The sequence below is a fragment of the Empidonax traillii genome, unplaced genomic scaffold, assembly GCF_003031625.1.
Source record: "Empidonax traillii isolate 1590-97213 ecotype Southwest subspecies unplaced genomic scaffold, ASM303162v1 scaffold52:size1600334, whole genome shotgun sequence".
Lineage (NCBI taxonomy): Eukaryota > Metazoa > Chordata > Aves > Passeriformes > Tyrannidae > Empidonax > Empidonax traillii.
In genome coordinates this window covers 882,800-903,868 of record NW_020955245.1, presented here as the reverse complement: position 1 = coordinate 903,868, position 21,069 = coordinate 882,800, and the positions used below count along the sequence as shown (strand labels likewise).

General features: G+C 42.6%; 1 protein-coding gene across 10 annotated transcripts in view; it reads left to right on the top strand.

Moving 5' to 3' along the window:
* Positions 1-21,069, top strand: part of DENND4A (DENN domain containing 4A) — a 46,181-nt gene that overhangs the window by 473 nt on the left and 24,639 nt on the right. For 7 of the 10 annotated variants that reach the window (XM_027879233.1, XM_027879232.1, XM_027879231.1 and 4 more), the window contains exons 1-8: positions 51-161; positions 7,499-7,584; positions 12,630-12,995; positions 13,569-13,818; positions 14,781-14,850; positions 15,949-16,118; positions 16,809-17,050; positions 19,008-19,074. In XM_027879233.1, the coding sequence (XP_027735034.1) occupies positions 12,688-12,995; positions 13,569-13,818; positions 14,781-14,850; positions 15,949-16,118; positions 16,809-17,050; positions 19,008-19,074 (1,107 nt within the window). In that variant the 5' untranslated portion in view covers positions 51-161; positions 7,499-7,584; positions 12,630-12,687. Of the gene's footprint in view, positions 1-50; positions 162-7,498; positions 7,585-12,629; positions 12,996-13,568; positions 13,819-14,780; positions 14,851-15,948; positions 16,119-16,808; positions 17,051-19,007; positions 19,075-21,069 lie in introns of those variants that run through there. The other 3 variants (XM_027879227.1, XM_027879226.1, XM_027879224.1) reach the window with 3 other exon arrangements.

Below are 21,069 nucleotides of genomic sequence, written 5' to 3'. Positions count from 1 at the left end.
GGGGAGGGGGGATCCCGCCTGAGCCGCCCACACGGCGGGAGGCGGCGGGGGCGAGCCGGGCTCCGCTGGGATGCGATAAGGGCGCGGGCACCGAGCGCGCTGCCCCCCGTACCCCCTTCGCCGCCCGCTCCTCGCCCCGCGGAGCGCGGCCCTCTCCTGAGGTGAGGGCGGCGGGGCTGTCACGGCCGTGGGGCGCGGGGCGGGGGGTTCTCCGCGGGTCGGGGCCGGCAGGGAGGGGGCGCGGGGCTGTCAGCGCGGGCGGGGGAGGCCGGCGCGGGCGGGCCGGGGGCTGGGGCGGCGCGGGGGCGGCGGGAACTTCGCGCTGGGCCGCGGTGGGAGGGGGGAAAACTTTCTCCTTTCTCCTTGTGCCCGGCGGGCCGAGCCTCCCGCCGGGCCTGAGGGGCTCCCTGCGCGGCGGTGGTGGCGGCGGCGGCGGGGCCGGCCGAGCCTTCCCCGCCGGCCGTCCATGTTGCCCGGGCCGGGGCGCGCGTGTTCGTGTGCCCCAAATCCACCCGTGTGCCCCAAATCCACCCGTGTGCCCCAAATCCACCCGTGTGCGCGCCCCCCTCCATCCTCGGTGTGCTCCGCCGACCCACGCGGGTGCGCGCTCCCCACATCCCTGGGTGTGTGTGCGTGTTCCCCGAATCCACGTGCGGATTTTCCACGCAGCAGCAGCAGCAGCAGCCCCAGCCAGCGCTGCGTCAGCCGGAATCGCCCCGCGGGTGCTCAGCCCCTCTGGGTGCCCAGCCCGTGTCCCGGCTTTCCCTTCGGCGAGCCCGGGTTATCCTACACCTGGATTAACGCGACGCGCTGCTAAAAATGAGCCCTGACGTTTTTATCGCCCTTCCGTCATGAGGTCTTGCGCGTAGCACAAGTTGCTGGCCGGGGGGATGATGATATTTAATAACTTCCCGGCGATGGTTGTTATTCTGGAGTTAACTGCGTTTAGGAACGTGCCGCTTCTCCTTTGCTGGAAATGAGGTCTTGACTTGGTGCCTGGGTCTGAAACTTCTTTTTTTTTTTTTGAATTAACAGAGTGGAAATGTGGTGTTCTGGGCAGCTTTTTACTTCATTTCACAATTTTTTTTTTTTTTTTTTTTCTGGAACTGTTGCTCAAGTGGAGGTTTCCGTAAAAAGTGTTACATTACGGAGCGTAATCTTTCACTTTCTGAATGATTAAACCCAAATATTTAATCTTGGCAAGTATCTGGTGGTTTAGGGAAACTAATTGAGTTAGTCTGGCCAAGGAAGGTCGAGGGGAATAAATGGATTATTTCTGGTTTGTGTGTCCAGCAGACAAGTCTTACTTTGTAAGAGTCTCCTGCTTCTCCCATCTTGTTAAAAATTTTATATATTTAGGGTATTGGTCAAACTTCCATGTTGCTTTTAGAGTATTGAGGAGTTCACTTGAAGTGAACATTAAAGTAGAACTGCACCTCTGGTGAATTTAGCCAAGTTTTTTGGGGTTAATCGTGACTTGGCAATGGGATCGTTTCATTAACAAAAATAGAGCATTACAGTTTTCGTGGTTAGCTTTTGGGGAAGGGGAAAATTGCACGGAGCTCTAAAGGCAGAGCTAAAAAAAAAAAAAAAAGATTAATTGAGCTTCTCAACATTGTAAGAGCTTCTGTGATGTACGTGTTTTACTTCTAGAACCATTGGGGTCCGGCTGGTTGAGCACTTTCCTCAAGTTTATGAGCGGCTTCTGCTCCTTTGGGACAGGCTTCACCCAATGGCCTCTTCTAAAAAGTGAATTTATTAGAAAGTAACACAAAAGATAAGATCTGTTTCTGCCAGCAGTAAGATAAAAAGCACAAGGACTATTTTTTTCAAATATAGGCTTCCTTAGAACTGTTTTCCCAGTATTAGGGATTTTCACAGGTGTGAGTTTTCGTATTTTTTTGTAGCAGTGTGGTTGTAGGTCTGTGTTTCTGCTGAGCAGCTTGTTCTATAGGATATAGCACCAGTATGGTGCTTAATGGAATTATTATACGTGTTAATGGCAGTATTAGCAATTATCTAGTTAATACAGCCAGAGTTAATTATTAGTTAGTAAAAGCACAAATATTGACATAGCCTGGCACACACTGTGGGGCTCAGGTGAGTGGAGCTGATGCAGGTCAAGCATTAGGAACAATGTAAATAACCTGGTTCTATTTAAAATATGCGCTTGAAAGGGAAAGTAGCGAAGTAGAGAGCAGAGCCAGCTGGTCCTGAAGGGAGTGAGGTTGTAACTCGTACAACTGTTCAGTGTGACTTAGAACTGTGGGCACCACCTCTGCCAGAAGCCAGTCTGGCAGTTTTTAATCTCCAGGAGTTTGTATTGTACTAATTTCTAGGTTAATTCCTGCTGTAGTGTGTGATAGCTGCAGAAAACTGTCTTGTGACTCTTCAGAGAGGAAGATGACTCCTGGACCAAGCTGAATGATGATGGGGTTTGTTAACCTTGAGGTCTGAAAACTGGAGAAAGAAATCTGCAGCGTCACTTAAATATTCAACATCCTTTTTTATTTCCGCCGTGCTTTCCCAGCAGCTGAGTTGCAGTGAGTTTTGCAAGTCATAGTTGGCTGAAATGCTTTTTAGAACAGTTGTGCTTCGTGGCCAAACCCAGGCAGGTTGAGGAATGGGAGGAGTACAATAGGTACTTAATCAAACTCTTTCTCCATCTTAAATTTATCTCCCAAAACGAAGAGCTGCAGAAAATCTTCTTTCCCTTTGTTGTTCGTTACTCAACTTTGACCTCGGTTTTTAAATGCGGTGTCGGCACGACCAAAAAAGCTGGAGGCTGAATGTTGCCCAGTTCCAGTTGGATTGGAGATAAAAAAGTCAATATAACCTTGTCACCTTCTTCAAACATCACGTTTGAGGTATTGGTGATTTCCAGGTACGCTGCTGTCTGTCAGAAGCTTCCAGTAGTTCATGTTTTGATACACAAGGACCTGTAGAATTAAGGGATTTGTTCTGAAGCTTCCTGGAAAGAACTGTAATACTGAATAGTACCAGTAATGAAAGAACCAAAAAAAAAAAGACACCAAAATAATTTCTGTGTAAGTGCCTTAACAAAAACATGATGCAATTTATGTGGCTTGGTCCAGTATGTTTCTCTTGTTTGTTGTAATATTTTAATCAGGTTCTCTGGAATGTATTAAAATTTTAAATTATTGTTATGATGACTCTTGTAGGAAACCCCAAACAGAGTAACCCCCCAAATCAGCATGTTCCCTCCCCAGTTGGCAATCCCACTCCAAACCTAAACCTGTAAAAATGTAGGAGCTTTGAGGACAGTTTGGGTTAAGCTTTCCCTGATTGCAGCGGTGCAGGTGTGGTTGGAGGGCTGAGTTCACTTATCCCTCATCCTTCTGCTGCAGCTTCACTGGGTGGTCCTGGGCAAGAGCACAGGAAAGGCCCTGGGTCTCCCCCCTTAGATATCAGTTCTGTATTTAAATCAGATTTGCTGCTGTGGACACAGATCATGATTTTATCTTTCTCCTGTACTAAAAGCAGCAAGTCCTCTGGAAGCTGAAGCCTGTTGTGCCTTGCTTTAATTGAGGGATAACCCCCAGGTAGGGGGTGAATGTTGTATAAACAGGGAGTGCATCATCGCTGTCCAACTGTTGTTTAAAATCAGCTGTTTAGAACAGTGGGGAATGACCAAATAATTACTTGAAGTGAATGAGGTTCTTTGCTACATTGCATAATAATTCCTGCCTATTTTCTGCTGTCCTTCATGTTTAGTCTGTGCCTGGTGTGGAAGTTTGGTCTGGAAATGCTCAGCTGATGCGTTTGTGCTTACCAAGTGCCCCCACAGACTGCAGAGTCCAAATCAAACGCTGCAGGGCAGGCTGTGAGGGGCAGTGCTGCTGAGAGCTGTGAGCTGGAGCACTCATTTCAGCAGGGCCTGGGATGCAGAACTAGGCACTGGTAGTTCCCTAAAGAGCTCACAAACAGCACCAGGAGGAAATTGAGAAGTGGAAATGAAAGACTTCGCAAGGCGTTGGCTGGCCCAACTCTTAAATGGTGTATTTTTACCTTTTCAAAGGTAAAAATAAAGATATTGGATAGATTGAATCTGTCTAATATGTATCTCTCTAATAGATGTATTAGGTAACAGTTCTATAAAGGCTGAAATAGTGAGGTAGTAACAGGAGGAGAGTGAAAAAAGGAGGAACTATGGTCTAAAAATAGGAGGAGAAGAGTAAAGAGGAGTGTTAGAAGTGAGTTAACCAATTATATCCTCCCTGTTTAATATTTACTGTAAATTTTGACTTTTTTTTTTTTTTAATTTGGGTCATTACAAACCATTAATGCCAATTAATCAAATGATTTCAGTTTAACCATCTGAAATAAAAGTGGGCAGGCAATGAGTGTGACGTATGAGTTGTATGTACACATATAACACGAAAAAGCCCCAAGAGAAAACCCCCTCTTGGTGGACAAGCTTTATGCAAACCCAGGGAAGGGCCTCGGGGGCTGGACTCCTGAGTTTTGGTTTTATCTCGAGCTTCAGAAGAAGTTTGTGGGCGTAGGGAATAATTCTCAGAATTCCTAACTCTCCGAGATCAGGATGATCAGGAGTTACCTTGGGCATATCACTGCTCTTGAGCCAATACTGTGATTTTTGGGAGGAGACCCTGCTGGTGCTGGCAGAGAAACTGTCCCAGCAGTACATGGTGGTCGATGTATTTGTAGCTGAGCAGGTGGTGGTACTTTGCCACTTATTTTTCTGTGGATGAACATTTTGGTAGCTGGATGTAGAGATTTAGTAGATGAGGGAGGTATTAGTGAGTGTTATCCCTCCATTAAACCTTTCCAGTGGGGTGCAGATGATCTGCAGAGAGCAGTAACAGCCTGGCAGATGCTGTCTTTGCATGTCAGGCACTCTGTCTATGATTGCCATCATCCAGTTGTCCAGTTTTCTCACCTGACAGGGCATTTCTGCTGGCCAAAGGCAAAAAAAATCGCACACAACGTTCTAAGTCACAATTAAAACGCGTTCTTAAATGCAGCAAAATGTGTTAGAAACAACTCCCACCTGTCTTTCCTTGCAGCACACCATGAGTTTCAAAATTTAATTTGGGTAGAACGTGGTTCCAAAAGAAAACTGAGGTTGGCATGTGTGCCCAAACGTGGCTGGGTGAAAGCAGGTCACTTCTGTCACACTCTTGGTTGATGCACTTTGACATTTCCAGTGACAGATTTTGGGTTTTGAAGCTCAGGGTTGGAAGATTTGCCTTTGTCTGCTGTGCCAAGAAAAACAGAACGTTGTGTTTGGGGGGATCTCTCCCTTTAAAAAGTTGTGGTAAAATAAGGAGTTGTACAAAAGCCGTGGACCAGCCCCCTCCTGAACTGTGCTCTGGATGAGGTAATATTTACATTTTCTAGTGCTTGCTTTGGCTGTCCTCCTCCTCGTTGGCTACAATTTGTTTTCTGCATCCCTCCCTATAAACACAGTTGTATTTCAGAAATCCTTTCCATTCTTTTGACCATAAATCCTGCAATCTAGAAAGAAAAGTGGAGATTTTAAAACCCATTTGCCTCTCGTCACGAGTCTCGTGGGATCCTTGAACATCACTTCCTAGAACTTTTGGAGGCAGGGTTGGATTTCCTGGGGTTTTGCTGTGGCGCAAGTGTCATGGTAGCAATTCCAGTCCAGTGATGCTGGGCAGAAAAATCTTGGGATTTTTCTTGATTTTCTGTGGTTTTGTGTTTGGTTTTTTTTTATTAATAACAACTGATGCAGCATCAAAGGGTGCTTATTGTAGACCAGTGGCTTCTTGTTAATTATTGTGTTGTCTGACACCACATAGGGCAGGTTTGTGCAGTAGGCTCTAAAAAATAATGCACTGATCACTTTAGCCCTGTTTGTAGCAACTTTCTCTGTTGCTGGCATTTGTGTGGCTGTAGTGGTAGGAAATGGGAAGAAAAAGTACAGGCAGTGTCCTAAAATAAAAATGCTATGAGAGGTTCTGATTGTTTGGGGGGAAAAGTGTAGGTTCTTTGCATCTTGTTTTTTGAGCAAGTAGATCTTTAACTCAATAGGTGGAGGACAGCAAAGTCATAAATATGTTCTGCAAGTGATGGAAAATAGACCTGCAGGTACACTGGCAGCAGGTCTGGCTGTCTTCCTTGTGATGTAGAAATATATTTTTATTTTTCTTCCATTTAACTCTCCTCACTGTCTTTCCAGAGAGGTGAGTAGGAAAGGAGTGTTTTGAAGTGTCTGTGGGGAAATTATTCGTGTGTTAGTGCTGCTGAATTCCTGGACTTTTTTGCAGCTGCGATTGAGGTCTGCGGGTGATCCCTACATTTATAATTTCTGACACTTCTGGAAACTCAATATTACAGATCAGGCCATTGGGGGGAATCATGCAGTGCCACTCTTTGTAGCTTTTTGTGAAACTGTTCCCAGTCAGGTACTGGAGAGTAACTGGCTGTGACTGGGGCTGCTCCGTGGTGCTGTGGGGTCAGAGAGAGCAGGAGTGATGAGCTACCAGTGCTGATGGCCCTGGTTGTCCTGTACATTGGAGTTATGAACAGAACCTTGAACTTTGTGATCCCAAAATTACAATTCTAGTCATCTAATTCCCCAGCTTTTTCCGCCTCAGGACTGGAAGCAAATCTGTCATGGTTTGTGGGAACCCTCCTGAGACGTGTTCCTGCTTATGTTCTACTTTGTTTTCTCATGGCAATCTTCTGAGAGTGTTCTCCAGGTGTTGGTGAACAGAAACCTCCTTTAGACAAAGTGTAAATGAGCTGTTGTGGGAGCCTGGAGTCTCCGAGTGTCTCCAGTGAGGTGGGATCCTCAGCCCTGTGGGAAACTGCTGCTCCAAAATGCCCAAACGTAGCACAGACTGCTGGGCTTCCACATCTCAGAGTGAAACACAAGCTCAGGGTGTCTGTGGTCACACCAGTGTTTGAAAGGGTTCCTGTTGGAGTTTTCCAGAGCTGAATTAAAACGGTGATTGTGACAGGAAGGAGCAAGGGGACCGTGTCACCCCCTGCAAGAAGAGTTGGAGTAAGGTGGCTGGATGGAAGAGTGTGTGTGTGTATTGCTGATTGTGGAGCAGGAAGGATCTGCTTAAATATCAGCATCTTGCAAAGAAAAGGGATTTGAAGAAGGCTTGGGAAGGTCGTTGGGCTGAAAGAGCACTTTGGGGGCTGGCAAAGTCCTGGGAATGGACGGGAAGGTATTGATTGTCAGAAAATAATGGAAGAGTTGAGATCATTTGAAGGGGCTGGCTCAGCTGTGCTTTGATTTGTTTTGGTTTAAAGCATCAAATGTTGTTTGTGTTCTTAAAATATCAAATTTTGTGCTGCGTTGATATTTTCTTAAAGTCTGGTTTCATACTTTTTTAATAGTTAAGTGGCATGTAACCTTATCTTAGCAAGTGGGTCCTACAGCAGTTCATTTCATGTGACTGGTGCAGTGGAGTGTGCAGAAATTTAAGTTTGAACAAAAGTGTGCCTTGTTTAATTCTCGTTTTTACTATTTCTATAGGGAATGAAACTTTAACAGGAAGTCTGTTTTAAAGCCTGCCTGACAGCACGAGAGGCCAAGTGTGGAAGCAATGCCCTGATGAAAAGGTAGGCAACGCGCTGCTGGAGTTGGCAAAAGGCTTGTTCTGACTTGGGAATCCCTGTGGTACTAGGGGTGCTTCTGCTTTGTTCCCAGGATTGTTGGCTTTCTGTGAGGGGAATACTTGGGGGGGGGGAAGAGGTTTGTCTGATAACTTTTGCCAGGCAGCTTTGGAAACACAAAGTTTTTTTGCCTTGTGTAACTGCAGTTATTCACATGTTCTTGAGACTGTTGGAGCTCTCATGTGATTTGTGCTGTGTCATGGCTGGGAAATGGTCCTGAGTGGCCACAGCAGGACTGACTGGTCCAGTTAACTCCCCTTTGCTCTTGCATGACCAGCTGCCATGTCCCTGTCAGCAGCATCCCTCAGCAGGGTGATGCAGCAGTACCCATGAGGTGAGATACTGGGGACTCTTAGAACTTCACTGACAATTTTTAATAATTGACCACCGATTTGTGTCTCTCCATCTCCTCGTCATGTGCCTGCAAAGGAAGGAAATTCTTGGAATATGATTATGTGATGAATACTTTTTAAAAAAAATCATCGTGGCTTAAAACAGTTCAAAGTGTTATTAAAAAGGTGTGTTGCAGAGCCCTGCACTGGCTTCCAACCTGCTCTAGGAGACATTCATTCCTTGTTTAAAAATGGAACGTGTGTTTGGAGTCAGGCTAACAAAGTAAAATGTCACCTGCCTTAGACAGCAAATGGATCTAATAAGGAACTCAAATTAATAAGCCATTTAATAGTCTCAAATTAAAATGCAGGAAGGAATGAGGATGAAGGCAAGGAAGATTAAAAGATTACAGGGCAGTTGTATTTGTCTGCCAGAGGTGGACTGACAAAACTGTTCTAATGGAGTCAGATGGTCCTGGCTGCTGTCTGGGAAAGCTGGCTCCTGGAAGGGCTGGAGTGGTTCTTCTGGTCTGCAGCCACTTAAAAGTTACCTCTACAAAATTCTGCAGGTTGTAGGAATTAAATCAGTATTTTCTTCCTTTGCTTCGTGAAGCATCACTCCTGTTCCTGCTGCACATCCCCACCAGGTCATGTGATGGGGAAAAGCTTTCCTCTTAGAGCATCTGAATGAGAAATGGGATCTGTTCAAAAAGCTTGGACACTGCTTGAATTACAGCACTGGTGACAGGCAGCAAAAGTTATTAATTAGTATTCCCTAAATGTTTCTGAAAAAATGTAATGATATTAGAACGTTAGCTTGACTAAACAAGGAAACCGAGTTTACTCTTTGTCTTTCAGCAGAGTAATCAAAGCTAATAGTTTGTGGTTGTGTGGGAGGATTATCTGATTGTTTCCCCTGTTCACATATTTTTAGACATGGCAGAAAGCCCTCTTCTCCCACATTTATATAGTCATGATCTGCAAAGTCTGTGTGTGTGTTTAATAATTTTTTTACAAGTAACTGTGCTACTGGCAAGGTTTAGGCTCTTTCTGATGCTTCTGGCATTCAGTTTATGGTGCTATTAATTACGTGCAGTCCATTAAAAATGATTATCATGGATGGCTCAAAGACCATGGACTGCACTTGTTTGCAGGGACTTTTGTAAGAGTTCGTGATCCCATGGCATTGTCTTCAAAGGGCAGCCTTTCATCCTCAGGTTACTCAAGTGGAGAGAAGCAGTAGAAGCTTCTCAGTGTGGCACTGAGTGTAAATGTTGAATTTCATCTGGAACCGGCTGCTTCAAGCGACGCTGTTGTGCGCTGTGACTTTTTCTGTGTTCTTTTTCTTGTGTGTTTTTGGGCTTGGTTGTTTCTGGTTTTTTTTTTTTTCAAAGCCGATTTGCTGTACTGTGAGATGTCTGTAACGGGCTTGGAAATACCTTCATGGTAAAAAGTTCCTACAGAAATTATTCAGATGCACCAGTTTATGTGAAATGCTTCTCACAGGATGATTGTTCGTCGCTGAGTTAACTCACAGTTATGTCCCCTCTTTCTGGGGTCTGCTAACATGAAGTTGGCATCAATCTGATGGTGAAAACTTCAGTATCAGGGCAGCTCTAGTGAAGTTTAAGTTGGCTTAAATAAAATCCCCCTGCAGAGTATCTTCTGCATTTTATCCCTTTTGAGCTGCAAGTGTTTTTATCAAAAGGCAAAGATGATAAAATCTTCAGAGAATCCCACAATGGTTTGGGTTGGAAGAGACCTTAAAACTTATCCAGTCTGAACCCCCTGCCACGGACAGGGACACCTTCCACTAGTCCAGGTTTCTCCAAGCCCTGTCAAGCCTGGCCTTGGACACTTCAGGGCTGGGGCAGATTTGAAGGGATGATGCATCGTCAGCCAGACCTTTTTTTTTTCCCCCTCTCCCTTCTGTAAAATCTGCATTAAATTATGAAAGTCTTGCTGACTTGTCTATTATGTGCTATAACCTTAGGAAGCAAATTTGTGTGATAGCAGGTGTTTGTATGTAGGGGATTCTAATTTTAACTGGCTCTAAATGAGCTGAGCTTGCCCCAGTTTTTCTTGAAAGTGCTTTTGGGAATAAATGAATGCTTGAATTTAAGACTTTTGGTATGAAATAATGAACAGTGAGATAGGTATGATTCTTCAGTGTTATATATGTGTCTTTGTGTTTATTTGTAATGCTGTCTTGGCTGATTAAACTGGAATATAGGGGTGCTAATACATTGGAGTTAAAAGGCTTACTTGCAGTTTTAACAGCCATCATTTGTAGAATTCTTGATTACTAAAGTGTTGGTTTCATTTCAGCTTAAAAGGCATTGTGAATCACTCCAGAAATCAGTGTAGTTTTGTGAAATGATGCTGGTGGGAAAAGGAACAAAACTTAATATTACGAGAGCTAAAATGTGATGGTATACCATGGTTACGTTTCACAGAGAATTGTTAATGTTTCAAAACAGTTAGAACTTCAGTCCTGTTAGCTAAAAGATGTCAATGTTTGGTCTTCTGTCAGTTTAAAGATGCTTTGTGCAGTGCCTTTCCTCTCTCCGTGCATTTGTTCCCAGCCTGTCTGGATTCCCTGCAGCCAGATGGACAGGGAGATAATGGGCACCATATGCAGGGCCTGAATTTGTGTGGCTCTGGGTATATCACTCCAGGAGGAGTTTGAATTTGGAGTTATTACTTTCATATATGCTGAGGAACATATTCCAGATGTTTTTGAAATAACTGAATTTAGGTTAAATTAAGCTTAGTTTTGTGACTATGTTCTTTATTCTCTCCAAACACAAGTTGAGCAGTTGTTTTCAAACCGTTACTCTGCTGTATGTTGATGATTGTTTCCCAGGAATCACGTGTTCTGAAGTGTCCCACATTGCCTGTTAACCACAGAGAAAGAAAGAAAGGTTAGATAATTTGGGGGCTTTTTTCTTGGCATTTTCTTGAATGATGTAAATAACCTTAAACAAAAAGTTCTACTCATTTCCTGGCAGCTTCAGAAACTTGTTGAGTCACTCAGTCCAGCAAAACACAACCAACCTAGAGAGTCAGAGCAGGAAGAAGCTGGAATTGCCTCTCCTGCAGTGGTGGATGAGGTTGGTGGGGGTGATCAGGCACAGCCTGACATTCCTCCTCCTGGAGCAGGAACTGGGGCTGGAAATCTGAGGCCAGCTTGAAACAATCTGATCACATGCACAGTATCAATGGATATCAATTTATGACATAATTTCCCTCATTACCTGTGAGTTTGATAAAGCTTAATACTCAACTACCTAGGCCAAAAAACAAAGGGAGCTAAAGCGAAGGGAATAAAGATTCCATGAAAACTGAAGTCTTGGACCAACCACTCCAAGTGTTTTAAATTCTGTTTGCTCAGTCTCTGAATGTCAGCAAGCTCTTGAAAACTCCTGTGTGGTAACAGTTTCTCTTGCAACAAAATTTTGCACCCAAACAAAATTAATTTAACAAAAGGGAGTCTGAAATAGCTTGTCTGGTTTAAAAAGCCTGGAAGTCGATGACAGTAAACTTCCTGAAGCTGCTTTAGCAAGATTCCAGCACATGTGAGTGACTTGGATAAACATTTTTAGCCCGTTTCTCAATACTCCATGAAACAGCATTTTCTTTATTTGCACAATCAAGCTATAAAATAAGGGAAATATGAATTTTAAGTGACTTACAAAGGCATTCAAGAGTTTCTGACAAAGAGGAAACTGAACCTCCTGACATGTATGCCCTGCATTGCTTGTCTGCTCATCCCACAGTAGATGTGTATCCTGAGCTGAAGTTAATTTACAACACTGGCAGCAAGCACTGCAAAAAATACTATACAGGAAGAGTTCATATGTAAAGAATTCTTTTATCAATGCATTCCAGGAACAGAGAATATAATTTCCCAACGCAGTTTGGCTGGAACAGCAGGACTCTATTCCTTCTCATTCCGAAAAACTTCATGTGGTCTCGAATGTTTTTGTTTCACAGTGGTCTGTGCTCTATTGAAGCTGACTCAGTTTAAGTGTTTTGTATAAAAGCTGGTATGTCCCTGGCTGTGGATGAGTTGCCTGTCAAGGATCTGAGTCCCAAACCACTGTAAAATAAAATGGTTTCAACTTATAGCCTGCAAAAATACTCCGTGAAGATCTGGCCTTGATATCTGATGTAAGATCTTACAGAGCGAGACAGCTGCAAATATTATATCTTTAGAATCATCAAGACAGCCTTTGCATATATGTTTAATATTCGGGAAAGAAATTAATTGCAGGTGAAGCCTTGGAAGATCCATTGTCATGGTGAGCTGAATGCAGTAATGGACTGTAGGCAGAATACACGGGAACTGCATTTTGGCCCAGTCGGGACCTGTTTGCCAAACTTTGCACAGAATTTTGCTCTTACTGTTCCTGTTGTTCAGCCACTCCAGTAAGTAACACAGAGTAACACAGAGAGCCCACTCTGCTTTTCCATTCCAAGATTTAACAATTAACTCACAAGACTGTGGCTCAGAATCCCAAACTGGAAAGGGTGTGATTACAGATCAAAAGCGCTACATGATCTGATGCTGACTCTATTCCTTTTGTGGTGTTCTGTTATGTTTTTAAAAATAAACATCACCTTATTACTTTTGATATCTTCTAATTGCCTTCATAGACCCTGACATCCCTTTCTTTCTTTCTTTCTCAGCAGTCACAACATCTTGTGATGGAAGATGGAAGACAAAGGGGCCCGTGTTGCCGACTACTTTGTCGTGGCAGGACTGACGGACATCTCCAAACCGCTGGAGGAGGAAATCCACTTCAACGACGCCTGCCATAAAATAGCCAAGCCAAAAGAGCCCATCACAGATGTAACAGTGCTTAATAAATCCCTGGGGGAGGAAGTTCCCCAGGGATACAAGTGCATAGATGTCACTCCCTCAGGCCTGTCTGCAGATCTCAACAACGGCAGCCTGGTAGGACCGCAGATATACCTTTGTTATCGCCGAGGAAGGGACAAACCCCCACTTACTGATTTGGGGTGAGTGGCTTTTCTGTTCCAGTGGGTGGTTTTTACAGTTTTATTTGACTAATGAGCAGATAAGGCAGATTTCTTGAAGGGCCATACAAGGCAAAGCTCTGAGCAGGAAGGTATTTGTTGCCTTGAGCACACTGTAACCCAGTATGGTAGGGAAAAGGAGTGCCGAGTGGATTTTAGTGACAGCTGTGATCCTTCATATTTTGGAGTTTTCAAAGCCATTTACAATTTTCAGTGTATATATTTAGATTGGGATAAGATGCTTAACCTATTTTAATACAGAGTGAAGAGAGGTGAGTTGTATGACATTCTTAGCATCAGGCAAGGAATCTTTAGTAGACCTGAAAATAACACTGTTTTGCAGTAAACAAAATTCTTAAAAGCAGCTGTATGTATAGTTTTGTCATGAAGACTTTTTGTTAGAGTGCAGTTTGATATGATGTGATCTGTAAAAATGTTCAGAGATGATACAAGAGCTGCCAATAAATTAGTATTATTTGGTTACAGTTCTCAGCTGGTATTCAAAGCACTTTAAAAACGCGCCTGCTGACTTTTCCCCCATCCCACTGTAACTAGGGTTTTGTATGATGGGAAAGAGAGAGTGAAGCAAGGCTGTGAAATAATCCAGACCACTCCCTACGGCCGTCCTGCCAACATCAGCGGCAGCGCCTCGTCCCAGCGCGTCTTCCTCACCTACCGCAGGGCCGCCGACAACATGACCCAGAACGCGCTGGCCGTCACAGACATCTGCATCATCATCCCCAGCAAGGGGGAGACCCCTCCACACACCTTCTGCAAGGTCGACAAGAACCTTAACAACAGCATGGTAAGATTCAGAGTCTGCGCTCGGGGATGAGGCGTCTGTGGAGTGTTTGTGGCAGCTCGTGGAGTACCCGGGGAAAAATTTTGAGAAGGGCTCTCCAGAGATAAAAAGCAAATACTGGAAGAGTTGGAGGATTACATTCCTTCGTTGCTGCTTGGAACAAAGTATTTTTTGGAAGCCTTGGAGCAAATGTTTTTAGTGCTGACTTGGAAATGGTGAATTCAACAGCTTTGGATTGGTCCTCCAGAACCTGTTGTGCCACCGGAGGTTTTACAGATGTGGCTGTTTCTGACACTGATTTTACTGGTGTTGTGGGAATTCTGTATCTAACAACCAGCTTGTTTTGTTCTAAAACTCTCCCATCACCTACAATGCTGTTTTATAAATGTTCGTCTCCTCGGTGGTTTCACAGACTTATTTGAAGGAAGTTGCATGTGAGGTGATGTTGGAAGCTGTTGACTGCAAACCTGTTAAAGCCCTTCCCATGGTTCCTGACCTGCCAAATTAATACCCAAGTGTCACACCACTTGGATTTGCAGAACCCAGTATTTGGATGTCTCCTGGTCAAACAGTGCCAGCTCTGTTTCCTGGCACTTGCAGGGCCCTCAGAAGTCGGTGTGTGATGAGGGCGCTGACTGCACGTGCAAGTAGGATCATGTTAGAAAGATCATGGGAATTGATTTGTGCTTGTTTCTCAGTAAATGCCTGTAGGCATTGAGAAATGGATTTCTCAGTTCTACCAGTGCCTGCATTGACTGGCTTATGGAAGTGCTGTCCTATGGAAATGGTTACATCTGTGTTCCCTCTGAGGGTGCTGGTCTTTTCTGTCCCACGGCTTTCCATGGTCTTTATTTTCTTGTTCAGAATTTGAGACCTTAACAGTGTGAGGTTTTCCTCCACTCTTTTCTATTATATCCTTTTGTTGTATTTCATCACTCAACCCAGTAATTTCTTTTATTTTACAGTGGGGCTCAGCAGTCTATTTATGTTACAAAAAGTCTGTGGCAAAAACCAACACCATATCATACAAAGCTGGTATGTAACTGCTGTTTAGCTTTTCCTTACCTTCAGCTCAGGGGGTACAGGCTCATTTGCAATGTAATACGTTTTGGATTGAAGAATTCTTGGACACTGCCTTGCCATTATCAAAAAGGGAATCTTTCCCTGAGGAATTCTTCTAAAACAGTGTCCTAAAATAACCCTTAGAAATAGGTATCATGACTGTTTTATTTCAGAATTTTATTTTTAATGGGAAGCTCACTTCTTGTTTCTGCTGCTGGGAGCTGTCTCTTAAGGATGTGTGTGTGTATATATGTATATATATATATGTCTATATATGCAGAAGAAACTACCAGAGAAATTATTTGCTGCATTTGCAAATTGCAAATTTGATCGACCACTTTCTTTAAGAAACATTCTGAAGAGTCCTGCAGACTGCCCTGAGCCTCAGTGGCACTGAGCTCTTTAAGGATTTTTGGATTGCATATCATGTTTATTTTGTTGTTTTCTTTATAAGACAGAATTAGATTTGCTGTGACTGATGAAATGTGTCGGGTTTTCGGGTTTTTTTGGGTTTTTTTAAACCCTGATTTTGTTTGGCATGCAAGTCACGAGCATGATTCAGACCTCAGCTTTAATTCACTTATATCCCTTTGAGATGCTGCTCTCTGTAAACAACAGGAGTATAATAAATCCTACTGCTATTTAAAAAAAAAAATCTAATATTTAACATATATATATTTCTCAGGGAACTTTTGTTGGCATAATTGAAAACATCAGTCTTATTTCTCAATTACTCATGTTAGCGTTTTTTAAACTGGATTTTAAATCTTTGCTGGTGCTGCTGATGGATGTGAACTATTACAATAGAACAGCTGAGATGCACAAAAGGAAAAGATGAAGTAGTTGTGGATAGTTCCTCGAATGGGAAGTAGGATTTCAGTCCAGTGCTTTAGTCAGGTGTGGCAGCACCTGCCCCTTCCAGCTCCTCCCTAATTTACAATTTCCCTGATCTTCTGAAGCTGCTGTAGGCTCATGGGTGAATTTTGTGGGCATTGTTTTGTGGAATGAGCTATTCCAAATCTCCTTCTGCTGTTCCTTCCATAACTGCCTCTCTGCACCTTCCCTTTCTAGGTTTGATATGCAGATACCCTGAAGAAGATTATGAATCATTCCCATTACCAGAATCTGTGCCTCTTTTTTGCCTGCCTATGGGTGCAACCATTGAATGTTGGCCATCAAACAGTAAATACCCCCTCCCAGTTTTTTCTACCTTTGTACTAACTGGAGCTTCTGCAGAAAAGGTACTTTTTAAGCTGGAAAAAAAAAAAAAAGTTAATTTAATTTTAAAAGTGTGGTTGTTTCTCTGTTCGGGTTTATGATAATGAACGTTTTCAGAGGCAAACTTGAACCTGTTCATTTGGGCTTCATTTAAAGGCTGCTGTAAAGAGTGACTTGCATTTATTTTGGAGCTGGACTGTTGCTCATAAACCCCTTTGCTCTGCAGTCCTGTTAGCCTGTGAAACTGGAGAGCTGTAAAATCTGACTGCATATACATGCAAGTATTCTATTTATATTGCAAGCATGGAAGCGACCTGGCATGTACATACTTGTTCTGAAAAGTAAATTGGATGTCAGGGAATACTGCTTTGAGTTGCCTATAAAGGATTCCTAAAATAGCTCTAAAGGCAATTGTAGGAGCAGTTGACTGTGGTTGTACTCTCCATAATCATTATTTTTCTCTCCCTTAAATAGTTTCATAAATTACCCTTCCTCATATGACTTTAAGTGTTTTAAATAATTAACAGACAGTCTGGATTTTCGCAGCCATAAGAACATTCTGGGCTAAATTGCTTCAAAAGATGATGCATTAATTCAGCTTTTCAAGCAGTCCCACAGACTTGATTTTTCCTTGTGTGTGTCTGGGCTTTGTCAGATTGCTTTGAGGATGGAGGTTGAACCCCCTGCCCCCAAACCCGCGGTGTTTTTTGCAGGTCTACGGTGCTGCTATCCAGTTTTATGAGCTGTATCCTGAAGAAAACCTCACAGAGAAACAAAGATCTCAGCTGGGCTTGGCAGCTGCTGCTGAGGGCAAGTCAGACCCGTGCAGGACAGTGCAGACAAACAAGTGCATCTGCCTGCTGTCCCACTGGCCTTTCTTCGATGCTTTCAAGAAGTTCCTCACCTTCCTGTATCGTTACTCCATTTCTGGGCCACACGTCCTTCCCATTGAAAAGTGAGTCCCATCCAGAATTCATGATGCTCTTTGCAGTTGATGAGAGCTCTTTTTTTTTTTTTTTTTTTAAATTCTAAATTTCCCGTTGTGCTTTTTTACTTTAGTCATCAGTAGAATGGTTTCACAAAGTGAAACGCTTCTCTCCTGTGATTAAATGTATCTTTGGCTGCTTCCTAAAAAACTCCAGGTTTTTATTTGTGATTTAAGTGCCTGCAAAGGTCTCTGAGAGCGGTTTTAATTAGCTTTGCACCCTTTAGCCATAGCGATCAGGAGGAGCAAGATTATAAATCCTTTCTTAATCTTGCACCCATCAAGTCAGGAGAACTAAATACGTAGGTTTGCATTTTTTCAAGTGCCCATTTGTAGTGTAATGAGAGATGATAAAGCAGATTTTGAATATTTTGCACTGGTAATTCTCATCTGTTCATGATAAATAAAACCAATTTCCTTCTCACACACAAAGGATTTTCCATTTTAAAATGCAATGGAAGCCCTCACACCCCACAAGTGGTCGATAGCTGGAGCTGATGTGTAACACCATTTAACATTTCTGAGCTAAAGTAACATTTTAATGCACCAGATTACAAATAAATACACCATTTGCTTTCCTCTTTTGTTACTTGGCAATCCCTTTTCTGCTTAAACTTCAATATTAACTTCTATGAGGTTTAAGTATTTCTTGTGGTTGTTGATCCCCTTCGTTATTCCACTTTGCAGCACTGTACTTGTTTGAAAATTCTAAGAGTGTAAACTTCCAGTGAGGAAGATGAAGGGGTTTGGGTTTGTTTTTTTGGTTTTTTTTTGTTTTTTAAGCTGAGGATTTTGAGGGGTTTGAGTTTTGGGAATGAATAAAATGAGAAGTAAGTATAAGAAATGCTTAATTTTGATTTGTATGGATTTTTTGGTGCATTCTAATTTCTGTGATTTGTAAACTGACGTTGAAATTTAGGTTGACGTTAAACTGGTCAATTTACTGTGGAAAATTCAAATATGACTCTAATATATCATCTAGCCTGGTTTTTTGGCTATTTTAATGGTGAGGGGTGTCTGTGCCATGCATGTGTTTGAACACAAGCAGCACACAAGGCCCTTCCCTTGTGGATCCATCTCCCTTATTTTGGCCACCACTTTCATACACTGGTAGTAGAGGAAAAAAAGCCCAAATCAATGTTTACTTGTGGGTTTGTCTGAATTTCTTCAAAAATTGGGTGGTTGTCTGTGTCATAGTGGTGAGAGTGGCAGAAATCCCAGTGAAGGATGTGCGGTGGAATTCAGTTTGGGATGGAAAAGCTGTTTCTCCTCAGTTTTTACTGATTTCATGTCATTCTTTTAATGTGAAAGTTTCTGTTATGTAGAATTTATACCTCCAGAACTTATGCAAGTTCAGTCAATTCATAAAAACTGAGAACTTGGTCAAATTAAAACCTTTCCCTGTGTTTGTACATATCAAAAATCTTTATTACTTTTTCCATCAGCAATTTTATATAACACTTCCTATTTAGAAGTGAAGGAAATGGATGAGCTTTGATGACTCTTCTCGATATTCAGCTGTGAATATTTTTATTTTTTGCAGTGCTGGTCTCTGAGGGATGGTGCTATTTCAAACTATTTTAGTGTTGTAAAATGCTCCTGTGATACTCAAACATCAGGATTTCTAGTTTACAAATAAATTAATAAAACCTCCTTGAATTTTTCAGTCTCATAAACCCAGTTTGTATTCTGAAAGATAATCTGGCCTCTCATTTTGCTTTGTCACCAGGAGAAAAATAGGTTTTGAAGGGTCAGAATATCCCATTAAGGTTTAGGTGCTGGGTTTTTTTGCTCTCTGTTTTCTGAATGAGTATGATCCATTTTTTTTAATATAATAATTTCTCTTCCTGAAAAAATTTTGTCTTGTGGTAAAGCAGTTTAAACTTCATTTCTACTAAATCAGTATTTTTTTTTTCTTTTCCTCTAGGCATATTTCCCATTTCATGCATAAAGTTCCTTTTCCATCCCCTCAAAGGCCAAGAATTCTAGTTCAGGTAAGTGTAATTTTCTTTAATAACTGTGTCTTAAGGGAAGGTAAAACAGCTGGTCAACAAGTTAGTGAATGGAAAATGTAGCTTTTATTTCCAAATTTTTTTTTTTGTTCTAGGGTTTTTTTTCCCCTAAATTCATAAACTTAACGGTGAGGAATCTGTAAAAATTTTGTTTCCAGTTTCAGAGTTCAGTGAATTATTACGAGTTCAGTGAGCTTAGAGCTTAAATTTTTTTCAGAGTGTAATGAGAAACTATTCAAAGTCAGCATCTGCTCTGCCTTTGCAGTAGCTTTTGAACTGTTTTCTTCTGGCTACTGTATGGAGGCTGAGTGTAAAGTAAATAAATCAAAAAAATGCATTCACATTCAGTGAAAATATTTGTGCCAGGAAACGCTAAACACTTATTTACAGAGACTAAAATTGAGTTTAGAGAAAAGCATTTCCTTTTTTTTTAGCCTGAAGTTTTAGGGATTATTCAGGGATGTATATCCCAGGCCTGGATACGAGTGGTGTGAAATGATGTCTGTTATGCCTTATTTTCACTATGTTTTGTGCATCAAATTAGTACAACTGTGGTAGCTGATAGTTCAGATGGAGAACACGCTGCTTTTACAGTGGGCAGTTGAGGTCTGTGAGTAAACACTCTCTTCCAGCTGCTTCCAGTGTGAGTTGTGTTCGAAACAGCACTGGATAAAAAAAAAAGGATCATACCTAAGATTTTCCCTCAAACTAGTGTGGGAAATGCCTGTACTGTTGAAAATTGCAAGCTTTTAGGGGACTATTTCATGGGAGAAAGGCAGTTTCTCTCTGAAGTTTAACTAAAGCATGGTAGTGTTGTGTTAAACAATTCTGCAATGTCTGTAGAATGTCTTGCAGGTTCCTATATATAATGTGCTTTCTGAAAAAGAGACCTGGGATATTTTAGTACCTGTGTGTGCCAGGCTGGCTGTGTAACCCATTCTTAGATCCTGCTCAGCATCTGGGACAACTGAGGGAGAACTTGGCACGTCTCTGACTTTTGAAGTTTCCAAGAAATCAGAGCCGTCAGGAAAACACTCCGGAACGTTCCCGTTCTGCAGCTGCCCTTGTTGATAGGGCTCCCCCTGACCTGAAATCTGCTGGACTCTGCTCTCCATGTCCTACATCCCCTTATTGCACAGATGCTCCCGTGCTAATGACACTCTCACAACCTGCAGATTTGAAGAGCACGTGGAATAAATGTTTCTCCCTCTGGAGAATGGGGGCAATAAGTGGCCCTTCTGCCTGAGGGAGATGTGCTCTTCAAATAGAGCTTTAATTGTGTTTATCTGCCTGTGCTGAAGCTCTGCAGTCGGAGGACGTCAGGCTGAGGCTGCTTTTCTGGGAGTAGTTTATGAAGGTTGCCTCAGGCTGAAAAATGAGTCCTTTGAATTCTTCCACTGAACAGGCTAATGGTACTGGTGGTCACAAGGTGACTCACTGGGAGACAAACCCAGCACGTGGAGTGGTGTGGCCATCCTCATCTGTCAGGGAAGGGGGATGGTGCTTTGCCAGCTCTGCTATGAGAAACATGCAGGGAAGCAGCATTGCAGGGAACTCCTTAATTCCAGTTAATGTTTGGGGAGTCTGCAGGCACAGCCCTGGGTGACTGAGAGCTTCTAGGTCGTCGGTCTTACCTTCTGCCTTCTGTTATCTGGTCACCTGCAGTGGGTCTGAGGTAAAACAAAAGTGAAACGTTCCTAAAAGTTGTCAGAACTTGTGCAGCTTAGTTGTAAAAGTTACAACTCACTGAGTTACTGCTGCTTTTATGCAATAAAAAATAGAGGTGTCTTTTACCTTGGATTTCCTGTGGCTGAAAACATCAGCTGAACTTTGATAAACTGATTGCGTGTCAATGGTGTTGTACTGATGAGTCTTCCCAGGCACGCTGAATATAGATGTGAATATCTGATTGTGCTTGATGTCATGTCACTGTAAGAAAGAACTGGGAATTCACAGGATCTTTGTCTTGGATCTTCA